At 60.0% G+C, this 17,187-nt stretch overlaps 1 protein-coding gene across 3 annotated transcripts in view; it reads right to left on the bottom strand.

The window, feature by feature from the left end:
- Positions 1-5,889: 5,889 nt before the first annotated feature.
- The window catches only part of LLGL2 (lethal giant larvae homolog 2 (Drosophila)), a 25,732-nt gene continuing 14,434 nt past the window's right edge, over positions 5,890-17,187 (bottom strand). The window contains exons 6-25 of one of the 3 annotated variants that reach the window (XM_012662320.1): positions 15,989-16,151; positions 15,673-15,805; positions 15,200-15,254; positions 14,505-14,659; positions 11,357-11,574; positions 11,218-11,285; positions 10,933-11,086; positions 10,746-10,850; positions 10,069-10,361; positions 9,822-9,972; positions 9,243-9,393; positions 8,636-8,752; positions 8,357-8,523; positions 7,720-7,984; positions 7,381-7,534; positions 7,049-7,077; positions 6,794-6,841; positions 6,592-6,634; positions 6,439-6,500; positions 5,890-6,218 (exon numbers count right to left, since the gene is read on the bottom strand). In XM_012662320.1, coding sequence (XP_012517774.1) covers positions 6,211-6,218; positions 6,439-6,500; positions 6,592-6,634; positions 6,794-6,841; positions 7,049-7,077; positions 7,381-7,534; positions 7,720-7,984; positions 8,357-8,523; positions 8,636-8,752; positions 9,243-9,393; positions 9,822-9,972; positions 10,069-10,361; positions 10,746-10,850; positions 10,933-11,086; positions 11,218-11,285; positions 11,357-11,574; positions 14,505-14,659; positions 15,200-15,254; positions 15,673-15,805; positions 15,989-16,151 — 2,539 coding nt within the window. In that variant the 3' untranslated portion in view covers positions 5,890-6,210. Of the gene's footprint in view, positions 6,219-6,438; positions 6,501-6,591; positions 6,635-6,793; positions 6,842-7,048; positions 7,078-7,380; positions 7,535-7,719; positions 7,985-8,356; positions 8,524-8,635; positions 8,753-9,242; positions 9,394-9,821; positions 9,973-10,068; positions 10,362-10,745; positions 10,870-10,932; positions 11,087-11,217; positions 11,286-11,356; positions 11,575-14,504; positions 14,660-15,199; positions 15,255-15,672; positions 15,806-15,988; positions 16,152-17,187 lie in introns of those variants that run through there. The other 2 variants (XM_012662321.1, XR_001138229.1) reach the window with 2 other exon arrangements.

The following is a 17,187-nucleotide window of genomic DNA, read 5'->3' as shown; positions in this document are numbered from 1 at the left end:
TAGTTGTCCGATTAATTTCTTTCTATTTTTAGTAGAGACGGGGTCTCGCTCTTGCTCAGGCTGGTTTCAAACTCCTGAGCTCAAACAATCCGCCCGCTTCAGCCTCTCAGAGAGCTAGGATTACAGGCGTGAGCCACCGCGCCCGGCGCCCCCCTGACAATCTTGCTCTGGTCTGTCCTCCCCAGCAGCACCACCCAGCACAGAGCAGGGGAGGGAACATTCCAGATTGCAGCACTTTCCCTCAGAATGCTGACCCGTCCACCCGCGCCTGCCTCACACCCATCTCTCTGCACACTTGCTAGAACCAGCCTTGGAGCTGGATGGAGCTGCTGCCAGCACCCACATTCCCCCCCGTCCCCCAGGAGGGCCACTCAGCCCAGAGGCCTGGTTTGAGCAACAAGGTGAGAGTGACTCTGCTCTCAAGGAGGCAGCCTTCTGGGGAGGGAGCGGCTGGAAAGGCCAGGAGCTCACGGGTAGCAGCCTGGAGCTGTACCCCCACCACCAACCCTGACGGGTGGAGGGCAACGATGTCAGAGGGCTCTTTTCTCCTGCAAGAAGCAGGACATGGGTGAGGGATTCACACAGGGGACAGCACACAGTGTTGAGAACCATCCATGATCGTCTGTAACAATGTGGACAATCTCGCAGATGCAGGGGCGAGTGAAAGCAGCCGGGCAGAAGGAGCAGCCGCTGCATGATTCTATTTCTGTAAAGTGCAAAAACAGGCAAAGTGGTTTACAGAGGGGTGCCCCCAGGGCTGGTGATGACTAGAAGGGGACACGAGGGAACCTCCGGGATGTGGGTGATGCTGTTGTTCAGTTTGTGGGGATTTGTTGAGCTGCATCTATGATGTGTGCACTGCTGGTTTGTATTTTATAAAGATAGCTCAGAAGGGCCAGGCGCGGTGGCTCATGCCTGCAATGCCAGCACTCTGGGAGGCCGAGGCAGGAGGATCCATTGAGCCCAGGAGTTCAAGGCCAGCCCGAGCAACAAAGCAAGACCCTGTCTCTACAAAAAAAAACAAAGAAAATAGAAAAATTAGCAGAGCATGGTGGTGTGCACCTATAGTCCCAGCTATTCGAGAGGCTGAGGCAGGAGGATCGCTCTAGCCCAGGAGTTTGAGGTTGCAGTGAGCCGTGATGACGCCACTGCACTTCAGCCCAAGTGATAGAGCAAGACCTTGTCTCAAAAAGAAAAAAAAGAAAAGATAAAAAACTCGCTGTTTTGCCCTGGATAAACAACAATAATAATAACAAATAGCTAGCGCTTCAGGGCTTATGCTGTGCCAGGCACTGTTCTAACCACTTTACTATGAATTCACTTAATCCTTAAAAGCACCCTAAGAAATAGGTGCTATGAGGATGCCCATTTTGTGGATGATACCACTGAGGCACAGCTAGTGAGTATCAGAGCTGGGGATGCCAACCCAGGCAGTCTGGCTCCAAGGGCCCAGCTGGAGAATGGGTGTAAGGAGCGGCAAAAGACAAAATTACAACAAATTTAGTTAACAGATCTTCACTGGCTTTTACTTGTGATTCCAGAATTGGGCAACACCTCATTCTATAAAACAGATGAATGTTCAAGCCAGGTGAGGTGGGGCATACCTGTAGTCCCAGCAACTCAGAGGGCTGAGATGGGAGGATTGCTTGAGCTCAGGAGTTCAAGACCAGCCTGGACAATATAGTGAGACCCTGTCTCAAAAAAAAAAAATAAAAAGATTAATGTTCAGATGAGCTGAGCAGAGGAGTGGGCCTTATAGACAGAAAAGGCTGAGGAAAGCAGAGAACAAAAAGCAGATTGGTCGTTTCAAAATGACTTTCCTTACAAAGGTTAGAGCAGAGGTGACCTTCTTATCATGCCAGCTAAAACTGGCCTGTCTGTGGGTCTGGCTATCATCTCTTTCTCTCTCCTGATTCCTTGGAAGGTCAGATTAAATACCTGGGTTTCAGCGTGGTGGCATGGAACTTCAGCAAGAGTGACTCCATTTTGGTCTGGTCTGCTGGGCCTGGTGCGGGAGATCAGTCCAAACCAATGGCTTCCCGTCGACTGTGCAACAGGAGCTGACACCACTGCAAACCGAGCTCTGGTTCCTTGGTGGCTCCAGTACAATGTGTCCTGCGAGCTCAGGACAAGCTCTCCAGCTCTGTGCTCCCGTCCAAGCTCCTGCCTCCTTGGGCGCCCTCCTCTCCTCCCTGTCGACCCAGGCCAGGGCTGTATCTCACCCAGCGGGGTGGGCGTGGCAAGCTTCTTACCCTCCGAGCCCCAGTTTCCTTCCCAAGCATTTCTCTTAAACCCTAGGAAGGAGCTATGATCTCACTTTGCAGATAAGGAGATGGCTCAGAGAGGTGAAGTAGCTAAAGGACACATAGCCAGTAAATGAGGAACTGGGGACCAAGCCCAGGTCCCTTGACCCTTAGTTGAATGAACACTGAACCCACAGTGCTTCTGCTGAGAATCAGCTTTGGAACCAGACAGCCTTGGTCCCCCTTCCCGCTGCAGTACTACACCTCCTGGCAGTGTGACCTTGAACAACCTTCAGAGAACCACCAGGCTAATCTGGACACCATGGGAGATGGGCCACCCCCAAGCGTATCTTCCCATTCACTTCCTCTGCCTGCTTTGCTCTGGAGTATTGTGAATGCCTCCTTGGGGCTGTGTGCGGAGCCTCTGCTCCTCTCCTGGCCTCACCCACTGTCCACAGTAACTTTCACCTTCTTTGGTTGGGTGTTTATTAGGAGCCAGGTGCTGTCTGATTTTACAGGCTCTCATTTAATCCTTACAACCCTCTGAGGAAGGCCCTAATATTGTGCCCGTTTTACAGATGAGTAAATGAAGGCCCAGGAGCAAGGTCATCTGCCTGAGGTCACATAGCCAGCCACGGGAAAAGCCAGGACTCAAGGGCTGGATCTGCCTGACTTCAAAGTCGAAGTCTCCCACCTCTTCGGATGCCAAGACCCTCATGTCTAAATCTCCAGAGCATGGATCCAGTGCCTGTTGTCCATCCCCAGGGCCCTCGGAGTCAGCAGGAACCCCTCCCGCTCACTCACCTCCTCCCATGTGGCAGCCGTCCTTGTCAACCCAGCCCATCAATGCCTCTGTCCCACCGCCACCATCACCTCTCCCCTGGACTGCTGCAAGGACCTCCAACTCCTCTCCCTGTGCCAGCCCAGCTTCCTCCAATTCACTTGCTAGAGACGAGGATGGCAAGCCCTGCCATTTGTGCACACCCATCAGTAAAAAGTGTGCATCTCACACTCCCCATATGGGAATGTTTTCTTAGAACTGAAATATGCAAAGCACTGGCATTAGCTAACACTTCAAAGCAGAACGTACTTAAAGCAAAGCTCATTCTTAAGGAGTATGGAAGTAAATCCATTTTTAAAGAGGCTTCCCGACGTCTTCAGGGGCGTGTGTGGTTTGATTTCTTGTTTAATTTCATCAGCCAGACCATTGCTGTGGCCACGCGCTCCTCTGAGCCACGGAGCGCTGGCTCTGCCGCTTTGCTCTGACCCGCTGGCGCTTGCGTTATCACCCTCATCATCAATTCTTGGTCTCTTGGCAGGAAGCGTCATGTTACTTTTCCGTTTGTGTGTTAGTTTAGCTAAATGGATAAAACAAGCTGTACATCACCTTAAATTCACAAACACTCACACAAGGCTGAGCATGGTGGCTCCCACCTGTAATCCTAGCTCTCTGGGAGGCCGAGGCGAGAGGATCGCTTGAGGTCACAAGTTCAAGACCAGCCTAAGCAAGAATGAGACCTCATCTCTACAAAAAACAGAAAAATTAGCCGGGCATGGTGGCGCATGCCTGTATTCCCAGCTACTTGGGAGGTGAGGCAGGAGGATCACTTGAGCCCAGGAGTTTGAGGTTGCTGTGAGCTATGATGATGCCACTGCATTCTAGACAGGGTGACAGAGTGAGACTCTGCCTTAAAGAAAAAAAAAAAAACACCCACACAAGTCCCCATATGCTAGGGTGGGGCATCCAGCTCTCCAGGGTGTGACGTTCCCTCCAACCCTTGGACAATACCTATTGGTATGCAACTCTCTGACCTACAGACCAAGGACCCCAGCATCAACCCAAAGTATAGACAGTAAAGCTTAATTTCTTTTACGGTAAGAAACAAAGACAGCCTATGCGAAGAATTCTAACAACTTCTTCCTGTCCCAGATGGGGCTCGTGTGCCCCGCCTATCAGTAACTCATGGACTCCTGTGAACCTCACAATAGCCCTTGAGGGAAGGACTCTTGTCGTTCCTGGTTTGCAGAAGAAAGTGGTAAGTAAGTCACCCGACTCACCCGAGTGGACCTTGGCCAGGAATTGAACGACAGTGATCTCTGGGACAAATTTCGGCAGAGCCCTTCCCTTCTTTTTTTTTTTTTGAGACAGAGTCTGGCTCTGTTGCCCGGGCTAGAGTGCCGTGGTGTCAGCCTAGCTCACAGCAACCTCAAACTCCTGGGCTCAAGCGATCCTCCTGCCTCAGCCTCCCGAGTAGCTGGGACTACAGGCATGAGCCACCATGCCCGGCTAATTTTTTCTATATATATATTTTTAGTTGTCCAGATAATTTCTTTCTATTTTTAGTAGAGACGGGGTCTCGCTCTTGCTCAGGCTGGTCTCAAACTCCTGAGCTCAAACAATCCGCCCGCCTCGGCCTCCCAGAGTGCTAGGATTACAGGTGTGAGCCACCGCGCCCGGCCCCTTCCCTTCTTAAAACTCTTCGGATGCTTTGCTGCCTCAGGATAAAGCCCAGACTCCTTCAGACGCCTTACCAGGTGTCCCCTCACCTCTGTGGCTCGGCTTCTGTCTGCCAGCATCCCTGCCCACTTCCTCCGGGCACAGCACTCCTCTTCTCTTCCGGGACCGCTCCTCTGCACTCGTGGTTCTCGGGTGCCCACCTCAGAAGCCCCTCTGCGTCCTCCCAAGGAGCAACAGGGGATGGGCAAGGGGCCCAAGTCCCCAAACCTGGAGATCCTTCAGCTGGATGTGCCCACACAGAGGGTGGGCGAGGGCCCGGTGCGTCTGCCCCAGCGCCTGGTGCTCGTCTCTTGCTGATGGGCCCTTCTCCTCCCTCAGGCAGGGCAGCCCCCGTGGCCCCAGTCTGGCCTCCCACTAGCCACCCCCAGCTCCCCGCTGCTTCTCTCAGCAAACGGCCAAGTTCCCTGCCTGCTGCTGGCCCCTCTGTCCTCCACCCACAACAGTCTGCCGCCCGCCACGCCTTCTGCCCAGCCAATTCCGGGCCCTGTCTCCGGGCACAGCATGTCACCTCGCAGATGCATGTCTCACAGGTGCCCTCATCCGACACTCCCTGCACCGGTAAGGACTGTGAGCCCCACGAGAGCAGGGACCGTTACGTGTCTTGGACACCTAAGAACCCCAAGCGCCTGGCATTAATAGGTTCTCAAGACAGGTCAATAAAGACAAGCCCAGTCCAAGCAAAACGTCTGGCTGCTAAAGCCCTTCCCCGCCGTCTAACGGAGCCCCTCACTAAGGGGACCAGGGGAAAGGCCTCTCACCTCCAGGCACTGCTCCCCACCTCAGCGGCACCCCAGTCCCCCTGAGGTCCAGAAGAAGCCACCAGGTTTGAGACGTTGTGGGTGTCTTCCCCTCCTGACAGCAGGGAAAAGCCAGCCACGGGTGGCACGGACCCAGGGACACAGGCTACAGATGGTTCACGCCTGCCATTTGTTCCCAGAGAACGCGCAGGGGTGCTCAGACACGCCCAAGCTCAGTTCGCTCCGATTCAAACAGCTTAAACGGGTTCTCCTGGCCACCAGCCTGGGCCAGAGGCCAGACCCCAGCGGGAAAGGCAAGGTTGCGGCTGAGGCTTTGCATTTACAGGGAAAATTTCTGTGCAGTTGAAACAGCAGGTGGACAAGTCCAGTGAAGAGGTAATAGGTGTTTATTAAAAACTTTATCACCCAGAGGCAGTTAAATTTTATAATTTAAAACCCAGCCCACTACAAAAAGGGGGGATGGGAGGAATAAAAACTGTGCAACATTGACCCAGGGACTGAGGCCCCACAGGGCCAGCCCCAGGGGCCGGGGCCGCCCCCTGCCCAAGGCCAGGAGCAGCTGCAGGGTGGAAACCGGGGGCGCCCCCAGCCCCTGGCCCGGCCCAGTGCACGGGCCTCTCCAGCCGGGGCAGGCCCGAGGAAGGGCCCTCAGTAGTGTGTGCTCTTCACGCAGCCTGGACGCCCATCCTGCTCACTCTGCTGTAGAAGGACATGGAGGGACAGCAGCTTAGGGTGGCCCTGGGCAGGACGGGACACCTCAGTCGCCCACTCTGAGCCCAGACACGGTGGTTTCCAGGACACCTGGAGCATGTGTCAGGGCTGGGATGGACCCAGAGGCCTGCAGGGCCCGGGGCCCTTCCTCCTCTCCCTCCCAGGAAGCCCATCCCCCGCAGCAGTGTCCAAGGGCCAGAGCCCCTACCTCCCCCGTTGCTGAGGCTGTATCCAACGGCCACTCGATGAGAACGCCAGTTGCCATAGCTCCTGCATCAGCAGAGACGGGGAGTCACCATCCACGGGGCCCCTCATTCTCAGTGTTCTCCTGACACCTCTCCCAGCCCGGGCAGTCACTCACCCTCGGTCTCCCTCCAGCGTGCTCTGCACTTCCTTCAGGACTCCTGCAGGCCAGGGTGGAGGACGGAGGCCCGGTGAGGCTGGCCAGCCAGCAGGCCTTCTCCCCTTTTACCATGGGGCGCTAGACAGGTCTGTTGCACCCCGGCCCTCCAAGCCCCCCCGCCTCACCTCGTGCCAACCCCACCAACTCCCGCCTGACTCACGCTCGTCGTTGAGCAGAGCGTGCTCCATCACCGGGCCTAGCTTCTTCTCTGGAAGGTAGAGGCCAGGTCAGGCAAGCCCCGCCCTGGGCCTTCCTCTGCCTGGTTCTCACCTTACGAAGGTGGGGGTGCTGGGAGCCCCGAGCCCAGGGCTGGAAGGAATGCTGTTTCTACTCCCAACCCCAAAAGTACCTGCTCAGCTAGGGGCGCCCTTCCCTCCTGCCCAGCCCCAGGTGTGGCCCAGGAGGCCCGTCTTACCCTCTCCATCACTCTGGCTCCCTGAGTTCCTGTGGGGGAGAGAGCGTGAGGACAGGGCCCCCGGGCTCCCTGCCCTGGCTCTGGAAGTCCCGTTCCCATGAAGAATAAGTGAAAGTCAGCTGGCCTGGACACCCACGCAGGGGGAGCCTGGTGGGTAAACCGAGCCCTGCCCTGGATGGGCAGCTTGCACGGGACGTAGGGGACCAGGAAGAGGCACAGAGAGCCTGGGGTGGGGGTAGAGGGGGGCTCTGGCCAGTCAGTGGAGGGAGCTCGGGCATCTCAGGGAAGCAGCAGGGGGAGAGGCTGGGGAGGCCTCTGGCCCTTCCACCCACCTGGCCCGGCCTGAGGCCTTCCCGGGGCCAGCCCCATTGCCAGGGCGGCTGTGGTTCTTGGTTTCTGCCGAATCCACCAGACACCGGGGCTCAACCAGCCACTTGGTGGAGAGAGAGAAGCGCTCAAACTCAGAGGGGGAGATCAGGTAGAAACCTGGGGAGTGGAAGAAAAGGCAAGTGAGGCCCGCCCGGGGCTCCTGGGCCCTCGAGCTGCCAAGGCTGGAGTAAGGCCTGGGGCCATCCTCACAGCTCCGCACCCAGCCTCGCCAGAGCTGCAGCGGCCCTGCCCACCCCAGCAGCGCCAGGGGCCCCGCGCCTGTCCCAGCCCTGCTCGCACACCTTGGCCATACTTGGTGAAGACGCAGGAGGCGATGCCACTGACGTCCTCCCGGCGGATGCAGCTGTAGCGCACCTGGGGCTTGAGCAGGGGCAGTGAGACCACTTGGATGTCGCCCAGGTTGGTGAGGACCGCGAGGTGGTACTCGCCATAATCCTCGGCTCGACGGCTGCCAAAGTGGGCCACACCGACCCGCCGCACTCGCGAACCTTCCAGGGCCGTCAGCTTCAGCTTCAGCTTGGCACTCACCTTGGGCAGCGTGAACACCTGGGGGTGCGGGGTGACTGGTCATGCCTGCGGCCAGTGCACAGTTCTGCCGCTGCTGACGCCTCCCAGCGTCCCAGCTAACCCTGCTAGGGCTCAGTGCCCCCCCAGCTCTCTGACTGGGAGGATGCCGAGGTCACTGACTTCCATGTCTGGGTTTTGTCCCTTCCACGGACATAGGTCCTGCCTCAGTCCCTGCCTCTGACCCTGGGGCACAGGGACCCAAGACCTCTCCTCTTCCTTCCTATGCCTCTGCAACCCCTCAGACACAACTTCGCACAAGCCCAAGTCCCAGCCATCACATTTGTGCCCAGGGTCTGAGGCTCCTAGATGTCCCGGGGATTTCCAAGGACCCTGCTGCCACCTGTGCGGCACCTTGAACTGTTCCTCTGACACGACGAGCAGCTGGTGGCTTCCCTGCATATCTGGGCTCTTTGACAGGTCATGGGCCACTTCCAGGGGCTCAGGAAGGGGTACGCTGTGTCCATCGAGCACGAGGATGCCCACGACGGGCGCCCGGTGCATCAGCTGGATCTCCTTGGCTGCAGGAAGAAGGCAGGCGGCAGGGCTGTGGGTGGGCAGCAAGGCCAGGGCCACCACCCGCCCAGGCCCGGGCAGCCTGAGAGCCCCCCGCTCTCCCCGCCAAGCACCCACCCTGCTCCGCCCGCACTGGCTCATCCATCCTCCGCTCGGCAGGGGGCACGCGCAGGGAGAAGGCGTAGACGGTGCCCCCGTTGGTGCCAGCCCACAGCGAGGGGCAGTGGCGGGAGCCTGCAAAGAAGGAAAGGTCTGGGAGTCGGGCAGCTGGGGTCCACGTCCCCAGCTTCCCTCCCGAGGAAGGTGGGGAAGGTGCTCTGACAGCCACACGGGCTCGTATACAGACGCTCCTGGACCCAGGACAGCTGGCCCTTGCTGGGAAACGGCAGCGGAGAGCCCACCTGGTGGGGGAGAACCAGCTGGGAAGCAGATGCTCCCACACGCCCACTGGGGACCAGCAGGCACTGTGTCAGCCCCATCCACAGTCACTCTAGGAGGAAGAGCTCACTTTATAGAGGGAGAAACCAAGACCCAGAAAGGTTAAGTGACATGTGCAAGGCCATGCTTCTAGAGGGGGGTGGTGCCTGGACGTGAGGCCAGGGCAGGCCGACGCAGAGGCCCAGGTGGGGGCTACGGTCTGCCCCTGCTCACAGGGGGACCCCCTCTCAGCTCCCGCCAGGCAGGAGCCTCCAGCATGTCCCCCCATCCTAGGCCGGCCACTCACTGTCCCTCAGGTAAGTGTCAGCGAAGTAGAGAGTCCGGACGAAGCCCGTGAAGGAGTCCTCCGCTGAGCGGGCCTCGATCCTGCGCTGCACGGGTGCCAGCTCCATGTTCTGCAGGCCTGCCCGCTCCGCCTTGGCGCTGCCCTCCTGCACCTGCAGCGGGTTGGCTGGCCTGAGGGCTGGCTCTGGCCTCACCTCCCCAGGGGCTTTGGTTGGTTCAATGCTGGCCGCAGCCATGACAACCACCTGTCTGGCCTGCGTCCAGAGGGACCCTGTCCAAGTGGGAAGTGTCCCGAGGGGAGCCTGTCTGGCCTCCCAGCACAGTGGAGGGAGAAAGAGGCAGAACAGGAAAGTCACTGATATTTCCCGGGACTGAACTCTCAGGTAAGTACTACAATTACTGCCTTTTATACTTGGGGACGCTGAGGCACAGAGAGGCAGTGCGATCTATCTCAGGTCACACACGGTGAATCTATGCGGCCCAGACCCAGGGCCTTGCCTGTGGCGCAGCAGGCCCGGGGAGGAGGCTGTTGTGGACCCACGGCTGGTCACTCCAAGCTGAGCCTGGGCTCCAGGCTCACCTCTCCTGGGGGGCCCGCGGGCCGCCGCTTCCGGCTCGATACCCTGCTGCGGCGCATTCGGCGGAACGACTGGCGCAGAGACTTTTTGAGGGACTTCACTCGGGACAGCGGGCCCTCCAAGGCTAGTTGGTCGCTGGGGTGCAGCGTGCACCTGGAGGGGGAATGTCGGCCGTCAGTGCTGCCAGGCCTGGGGGGTCCTTGCCAGCCCCTTGTCCCAGCAGCCCCGGGCCCCAGCCACACTGCTCACTTGACAAACACCTGCCGCCGCTGCTGGTGGTCAAAGAGGCCAAAGCCATGGCTGGTGCCAAAGGCCACAAGCCGCCACTCCGAGTGCAGGGCCAAGGAGGTAACTACGGCCGGGGGCTGGCACTGCACCAGCACGAAGGGCTGGAAGCCAGGCTCAAAGCGCACGGGTCCTGAGCGGGCGGCCAGGCGCTCGTGCCCCTTCCAGCGGTAGCCCTCCTGGTCCTGCAGCAGGTCGGCCTCCACCTGCTGCACAGCCTGCTCCGCCACCTCGTCGTTCAGCTCCAGCACCAGCACCTGGCAGGCGGCGGGCGGCTCAGCAAGCCCCAGCAACGGGACAGCAGAACCTCAGGAATCCTGACGTGGGACAGCGAAGGACCCGGGACCCATGCCAAGGCCCAGGGCCTAAGTAGGGATAGGGGCCTCAGTCCAACCCTGGCCCTTAGTTCTGACTTCTGGATGCAGAACCACCATCCCAGGGGCGTCCCGCTGATGGGATGGAGCGACCCCCACCCACGAGGAAGAACACAGAATGACGGCATGTGCTCCTGGTGACATCATCAGGTGGGTTCCCGGGAGGCTGCCCCCCATCCTGAGAAGGAAGCTCATAGGCCTGGACGCTGCCCAGCCACCTGCCCACTCCCGCCCCGCCCCAGGTCCCCAACCCGCGCAGCCTGCTACCTGCCCTGCTGTGCCTGCCACAGCCAGGTAGCCACTGTATTTGCAGAGGAAAATCTTCTGGATGCCCAGCCGGGGGTCGTCACTGTAGGGGTCAAAGGAGCCCACCTGACGAGGGAGAGGGCCCCTGTCATAGGGGTTGGGCCCAGCCCGTCCCCACTCTCCCTGGTTCCCAGGGTCCTGGCCTCACCTTGCGGAGAGGGGGCCACTCATCCTCGCCGTGGGCACTGAGGTTCTCACTGGGGTCCATGTCCGTGAGGAACACACGCACCGTGCTGAGTTTGTAGAGCAGCCGCAGGCAGACGCCAGAGGCGTCCCAGAACCGCACCGTGCCGTCCTCGTGCCTGTGGGCAGAGCCCACCTGCCCGCCATGAGAAGATGCCAGCCGGTGCCCAGGGACCGGCACACCCACCTCTGGGCTCTGCTCCCACCCCAATAGCCTACTGGGAAGAGGAAGACCAGCAAAGTCACCTACCCAGTGAGCAGCAGGTCCCTCTGGGGCGGGGCTGGGACCAGGCTGGTGCCACCATCGATGGGCCACTCCTAGAGGAGGAGACCAAGGAGTTGGTGGGAGGGTCCGGCCAAAGCGTGGGCGGGGCAGGGGCTGGACCCACCATGGTGGAGAACTGCGCGTTCTGCCGGCCGCCGGCCGCGATGATGCGCTCCCACAGCTTCAGGGGGATGTTGGAGACGTGGTGGGAGCAGGTGATGGCGGAGCAGTGCAGGGAGGCCAGGTAGGGCAGCTGCACCGGCGGCCAGCCCGCCGTCTGCAGGTCGATCACCACCAGCTCCTCCTCGGCCAGCACCACCAGGGCGTAGGGGTCGTCAAAGGCTGGGGGTACAGGCCCAGGGTCAGGGGCCAGGAGGACGCCACCCAGCACTGCGGGGTCACGCGCTCCAGGGTGGGAGCAGGGAATCTGCGGTCCAGGAAGCTCTGCTCTCGGACGCTCAAGCAGAGTCTTCCCACCTCCAGGAGGGCAGAGGTGTGGGGACAGCCCTGCCTCTGTGTCCAAAGCTGCAGAGAGCTGAGCAGCACGGGGCTCCCAGGGCAGGACCCACCGGGCTGGGACCGGGGCTCCAGCCAGGGCCACAACCAGGAAGGGGGCCCCAGGCCCCGCAGCTGAGCCTGCTGACCCTCTTCCCCGCTCCTCCTCCACAGGCCTGCTCTCCCTGCTTGGGGCAACCAGCCCAGGCTCGGACGCGCCTCCTGCCGCTCTCCAGGCAGGCAGAAGACGGCGTGGCCTTCAGCACACACCGCTAGGGTGGCATTTTCTTACTGCACGCAACCACCTCACTCAGGCCTGGCTTGTTGGTGCTCAACGAATGTGCGCTGGTGACAAAACCTTCGTTTCATCTCCTCTCCACCCCCCAGCTCCCTATGCTTCCTCCCCAGCCCAGACCGACCTCGCCAGGTGCCACCCAGCTGGAGGCCTCAGGCCCTTGTCCTCCTGGGAAGGCCCCCCCAGGCCACCATCAAGTCACCTGCGCAGAGCTTTAGTCCAGCTGACCACCGTGACTCTGCCTTAAATCAGTATGCTCTGGGAGCCTCAACTGGCCACACGCCCCGCACAGCCTGGCACGTCCTGCTCAAGAGCCCCGGGGGTCCCCACGCCAGCTCCCTTGTCCTGCACGGCCTCTTGAACAGTGGCCCAACCTCTCTGCCCACTTCCTCCCCTGCCATTTTCTCCTGAATCCTCTACAACTAGGCCTTTGTCCCCAGCAAAAAATGCTAGTCTAGGTCACCCATGACCCCACCTTGCTGCCCTGTAAGGTCAAGTGCCCACCTGGACCTGTCTGGGCCTCGCAGTGCTGACCACACCCCTCTAGAAGCGCCTATCCTGGCTGTGCCTCCCACAGCTCCCCCGCCCCCGAATGAGCCTTGGGTTCCCTCGCTGGATCCCATCAACCTCCACACCTCTAACCGCCTCAGGCGCCCCTGTCTCCCTCACTGCCTGGACGGCCCCATCTGGTCCCACGGCTTTCCGTACATGGACGGCTCCAGCGTGCATCTTCCAGATCTCTCCCTCGTGTTCCAGACTCTCAGGCCCCAGCTATCCACTCAGCGTCTCCCCTGGAAGTCCCCCGACGTCATTCCCACCCACCCGGGAGCTTGTCCCTCCCAGCCTTCTCCAGGCTTCCTGAAGCTCAAGCCAGACACCCTGACTCACCTCTCCTCCCACACAAGGGGTCACCTCAGAGCCAATTTCTGTAAATGAAGCTGTCCCGGGACACAGTCTGCCCCTTGGGGGGCATCTTGTCTGTGGCTGCACCCACTCTGCAGGGGCAGGACTGTGGCGTGGTGACAGAGAAGACATTTGCCACCCAGCCCTCTACAGAACCAAGTGCAGCCCTGACCAGGACCCTCAGCCAGTGCTCTAGCACTCTGTCACAGCCCCAGCCACCACTGTCCCTCCCGTGATGCTCATGGGGCTCCTGTCTTACCCTCACTCCACGCTCCCTCCACGCAGCCAGACAGACCCTTTCTGGGCCAAGACCAGATCACAGCGCCCCTGCGTGGGGCCTGCATCTCTCAAAACGCACCCAAAGTCCTTCCCAGGCCCCCACGGCCCTGTGTGATCTGGTGCTGGCCACATCTGGTGTCACACCCCGTCACTCTGGAACCCTCCCTCCATCGGCACCGCACCCCCAACCTGGCCTTGCTTTTTCTCGCCTCTGACATCATCCGTCCACCTGCTGGCTCAGTCTCCCCACTCTGGAACTTACGTCCCACAGGGGCAGGGGCTTTGTCTGTCCTGGAACAGGGCTTGGCACATGGGGGCCCACTGACGAGGACCACCTGGGCGGGCCCTGCAAGGCCGAGCAATTATGCGCACACCTCGGGGTGCCCACGTCTTGCCTGATGGGGGCACCACTCACCGTGCCCCATACCCAGGTCTGGTGGAACTGGGGACACAGATGGACAGTCACGGGAAGGTGGCCCGCCTAGAAAGCCACTGGACTTAAACATGTAGCCCAGCGAGTTTCTCCCCCACCTTCCTGACCTCTGCTGGGTGGGGGCCAGGCCCAGCTAGCCAAGGACAGTGGGGCCACCACAGCCCAGGAGCCCCAGGCTCTGTGCCAAGGCAGCACCGGGCCCTGCTCCCAGCATCCAGGGTGTGAGGAGGGAAATGAGGCTGAGAAAGAGGGAAGCAGGTTTGCAGCCCTCTCCGCAGTGGAGAAGCCGTAACAACGCAAGCCAGGTGTCCCGAGCAGCCCCCTCCCACATGGGGCCATTAGGAGAGGGCCCTCCCTCCCAGAACACTGCTGGGGCCGCCTCCAGGTTTCTGCCCTTTCTGGTCCTGCCTGTCACCCAACTTGTGAGGCTGCCTCAGGGCTCCGCTGCTCTGTCGGAGCTCCAGGAGGGTGGCCCAGAGCCGGCCCCACACGACCACCTCCCACCCCACCCAGAAGGAAGGCTTCACCATGTCCGGGCAGGACCCTCTTGCCTCAGCTGGGTGGGTGTTACACCCAACAGTGCAGACCCGCCCCCGGGCTAAGTCCCACCAGAGCCCGGGAAGGGCAGAGAGAGCCCAGGGCAGGCAGGAGGTGTGGCCAGGCCGGGTCTCCAGCTGCGGAGGATGGCAGTGGGGGGAGAAAGGAGCCGACTGGGGCTGCTGGCCGGGGTGGCACTAAGAAGGGGTGCAGTGAGGCTCAGACACCCAGGACACTGGCAGGTTTGGGAACGCCTATGCAGGTCCCCGCCTGGACCTGCCCACGCCTCCCACACCCAACCCCGCACGCCCACTCCAGAAGCTCTCCTACCAGCCGCAGAGTCAGCCTCGGCGAGGACGGTGAAGTCAATGACACGGGAGGTGAAGTCGAAGGCCGTCTGCTGGCCATCGTGGACCACTGAGATGCAGTGGCGGTCCCCGTAGCTGGCCCGTGGCATGCCGCCCTGGAAGATGGTGAAGGGCATCCTGGGAGGCATAGAGGAGCGGGGGTGGGCCGGGGCCTGGCATGGAGGACCAGCCTTTGTGGCGGGTCCCAAGGTGCCAGCGTTGGGCCTCCCCTCCTGGAAGGGAGGCCCGTCTCAGGGTGATCAGTCAAGGTCCCCAGGAGTGGGGCTCGACCCCAGCTTTTCCCGATGGCAACAGCCCAGGAGAACTTGGGGGTGTCGGGGGGTTCTGAGTCTCGGCAGCCCCTCCTGCTTCACCCTGAGTGCCCCCCTCCCATCTGCTTAAACATCAGGCCCCCCAGAATCATCTTGTCTGAAGAAATGGAGTTTGAAACCTGCGGATGGAAATCCTCTCTGGAGGGTGGCGGGAAGGAGGGAGAGGGCTGAGCAGGAGCTGAGCCACTGAGCGGCGAGTCTGCGCCGCTCTCCCTTCCCGGTGTCCAAGACCCCGCCGTGGGACCCGAGGGTGTTTACTAGGCACTGTCTCCCCAGGCAGAGGCCTGAGCAGCCTTCCCAGCCCTCCAGGAAGGTTCTGGAAAGATGACAGAGCACCAGTACCTACCCCTGCTTGGTGGTCAGCCAGAAGATTTTGGTAATAGCTTTGCAAGGAAAGGGACCTAAAAGAAAAGGAATTAGCCTGAATGGATCCCGCCACTCTCAGACACGTGTGGGTCCCCATGGGCACGGATCCTCATGCCCGTACCCACGTGGACGCCCATGCTTGGGGGAGCTGCTCTGAGCAGTCCCTGAGAAAGCCATGCTGGGCATCAGGAAACGTGCTGTGTGGCTTTTCTTTTTTTAATTTCAAAATACTAAGGGGGTACAAATGTTTTTGTTACATGGCTTGAGTCAGGGCCATAAATGTGCCCATTACCCGAATGGTGTCCACTGTATCCGTTTGCTGTGTGGCTTTAGACAAAGCTTTTACCCTGTCTGGCCCCGAGATTTGCTCCTATGAGGTGGGCACCCTACGCCCGAAGGCAGGGCAGGCCTCAGGCGGGAGGGCAGGGCCCAGCAGGCAGGCGAGGCACTGACCGTAAGGCACACAGCTGCGCAGCGGCTCTGCTTGCTGGGCATCTCTGGACACGGGCCACTGGCAGTAGCTGCCGTCCGAGTGGCAGCTGACGAGCAGGCGGCCATCCCGCTGCCAGCAGACATTCTCCAGTTGCTTCAGAGGAGGAGGAGGAGGAAGAGGAAGAGGAAGAGGAAGAGAGAAGGAGAGAGAGCAACCAGCTGGGATGGGGCAGTGTTCTCATCGCCCACATCCCCACATTTTGGTGCAGGCATGTATGTGCCTTACGGTGGCCTGGGAGAGCCACGTGGCGGGGCCGGCATCCTACGTACCACCTACCTGGCTGCTGAGGAAGTGGCAGAGCACGCGGCTGCCCCGCAGGTCCCAGATGACAATGAGGCCTCGGCTGTAGCCGATCAGGATCTGGTTGGGGTCTCGGGGGTGCTCCTGCAGCGCCTCCACCATTTCAAACACCCGCCGGTGGCGGGCCTCCTCCGGCAGCCTGGCGAGGAGACCAGCATGAGCCCACGCCGCCGCCAGGTATGGCCGGGAGCACGGACCAGCCGCACGGGGCTCTCTCCACACAGTGGTGGGAAAGATGCCGGGACACGGCGCCAGGGGAGGGGAGCTACGTGTGGAACAGGACAGTGGTGTATAAACAAGCCCCAAGGACACAAGGGCAGGTGGTACAGCTATAAGGAAGGACAAGGAAGTGATTTCCAGAAAAGTCCACATGGGGGCAGTGTGAGGGCCGTGACTAGGAAGGGCACGTGGGGACTCCCAGGGCTGGCAAAGCTCTATTTCTATGCCCGAGGTGTGGCTACAGGGATTCTCACGCTGTAACAATCCATTAAACTGCACATTCGTATTTAGTACATGTGCATAAATGGGTGGTGCTTCATAATTTGTTTTCTTAGATCCACAAAACAAAACTCTATTAGTTGGGCCGGGCGCGGTGGCTCACGCCTGTAATCCTAGCACTCTGGGAGGCTGAGGCAGGAGGATTGCTTGAGCTCAGGAGTTCGAGGCCAACCTGAGCAAGAGCAAGACGCTATCTCTACTAAAAATAAAAACAAAAAATTTAGCCAGGCATGGTGGTGCATGCCTGTAGTCCCAGCTACTCGGGAGGCTGAGGCAGGAGGATCACTTGAGCTCAGGGGTTTGAGGTTGCCGTGAGCTAGGCTGAGGCCACTGCACTCTGGCCTAGGCAACAGAGTGAGACTCTGTCTCCAAAAAAAAAAACACCCCAAAACCCTCTATTAGTTGGCCTGGCCCTTGAGCCTTGACCCCTCCTCCTGTTCTGGGCCTGGAATGCTGATGTGAAATCTGGAAGTGCCACAGCTAACACAGAACCAGGAGGCAGCAGACACAGAGGCAACAGCCAACACCAAGGATGCCGAGTAGGGAGTGGAAACAGCCCAGACCCCGAGGGCATCTCTGTGTCCAAACCAAATCTATGCAGGCCTCACATCCTACCAGCGTTGGCCTCCTGAGGATTAGAATTGGGAGCTGAGGTCAAAGGGGAACCTTATTTGTAA

This window comes from Propithecus coquereli, unplaced genomic scaffold (assembly GCF_000956105.1).
Source record: "Propithecus coquereli isolate 6110/MARCELLA unplaced genomic scaffold, Pcoq_1.0 Scaffold76, whole genome shotgun sequence".
Taxonomy (NCBI): domain Eukaryota; kingdom Metazoa; phylum Chordata; class Mammalia; order Primates; family Indriidae; genus Propithecus; species Propithecus coquereli.
This window is presented reverse-complemented; position numbering and strand designations above follow the sequence as displayed.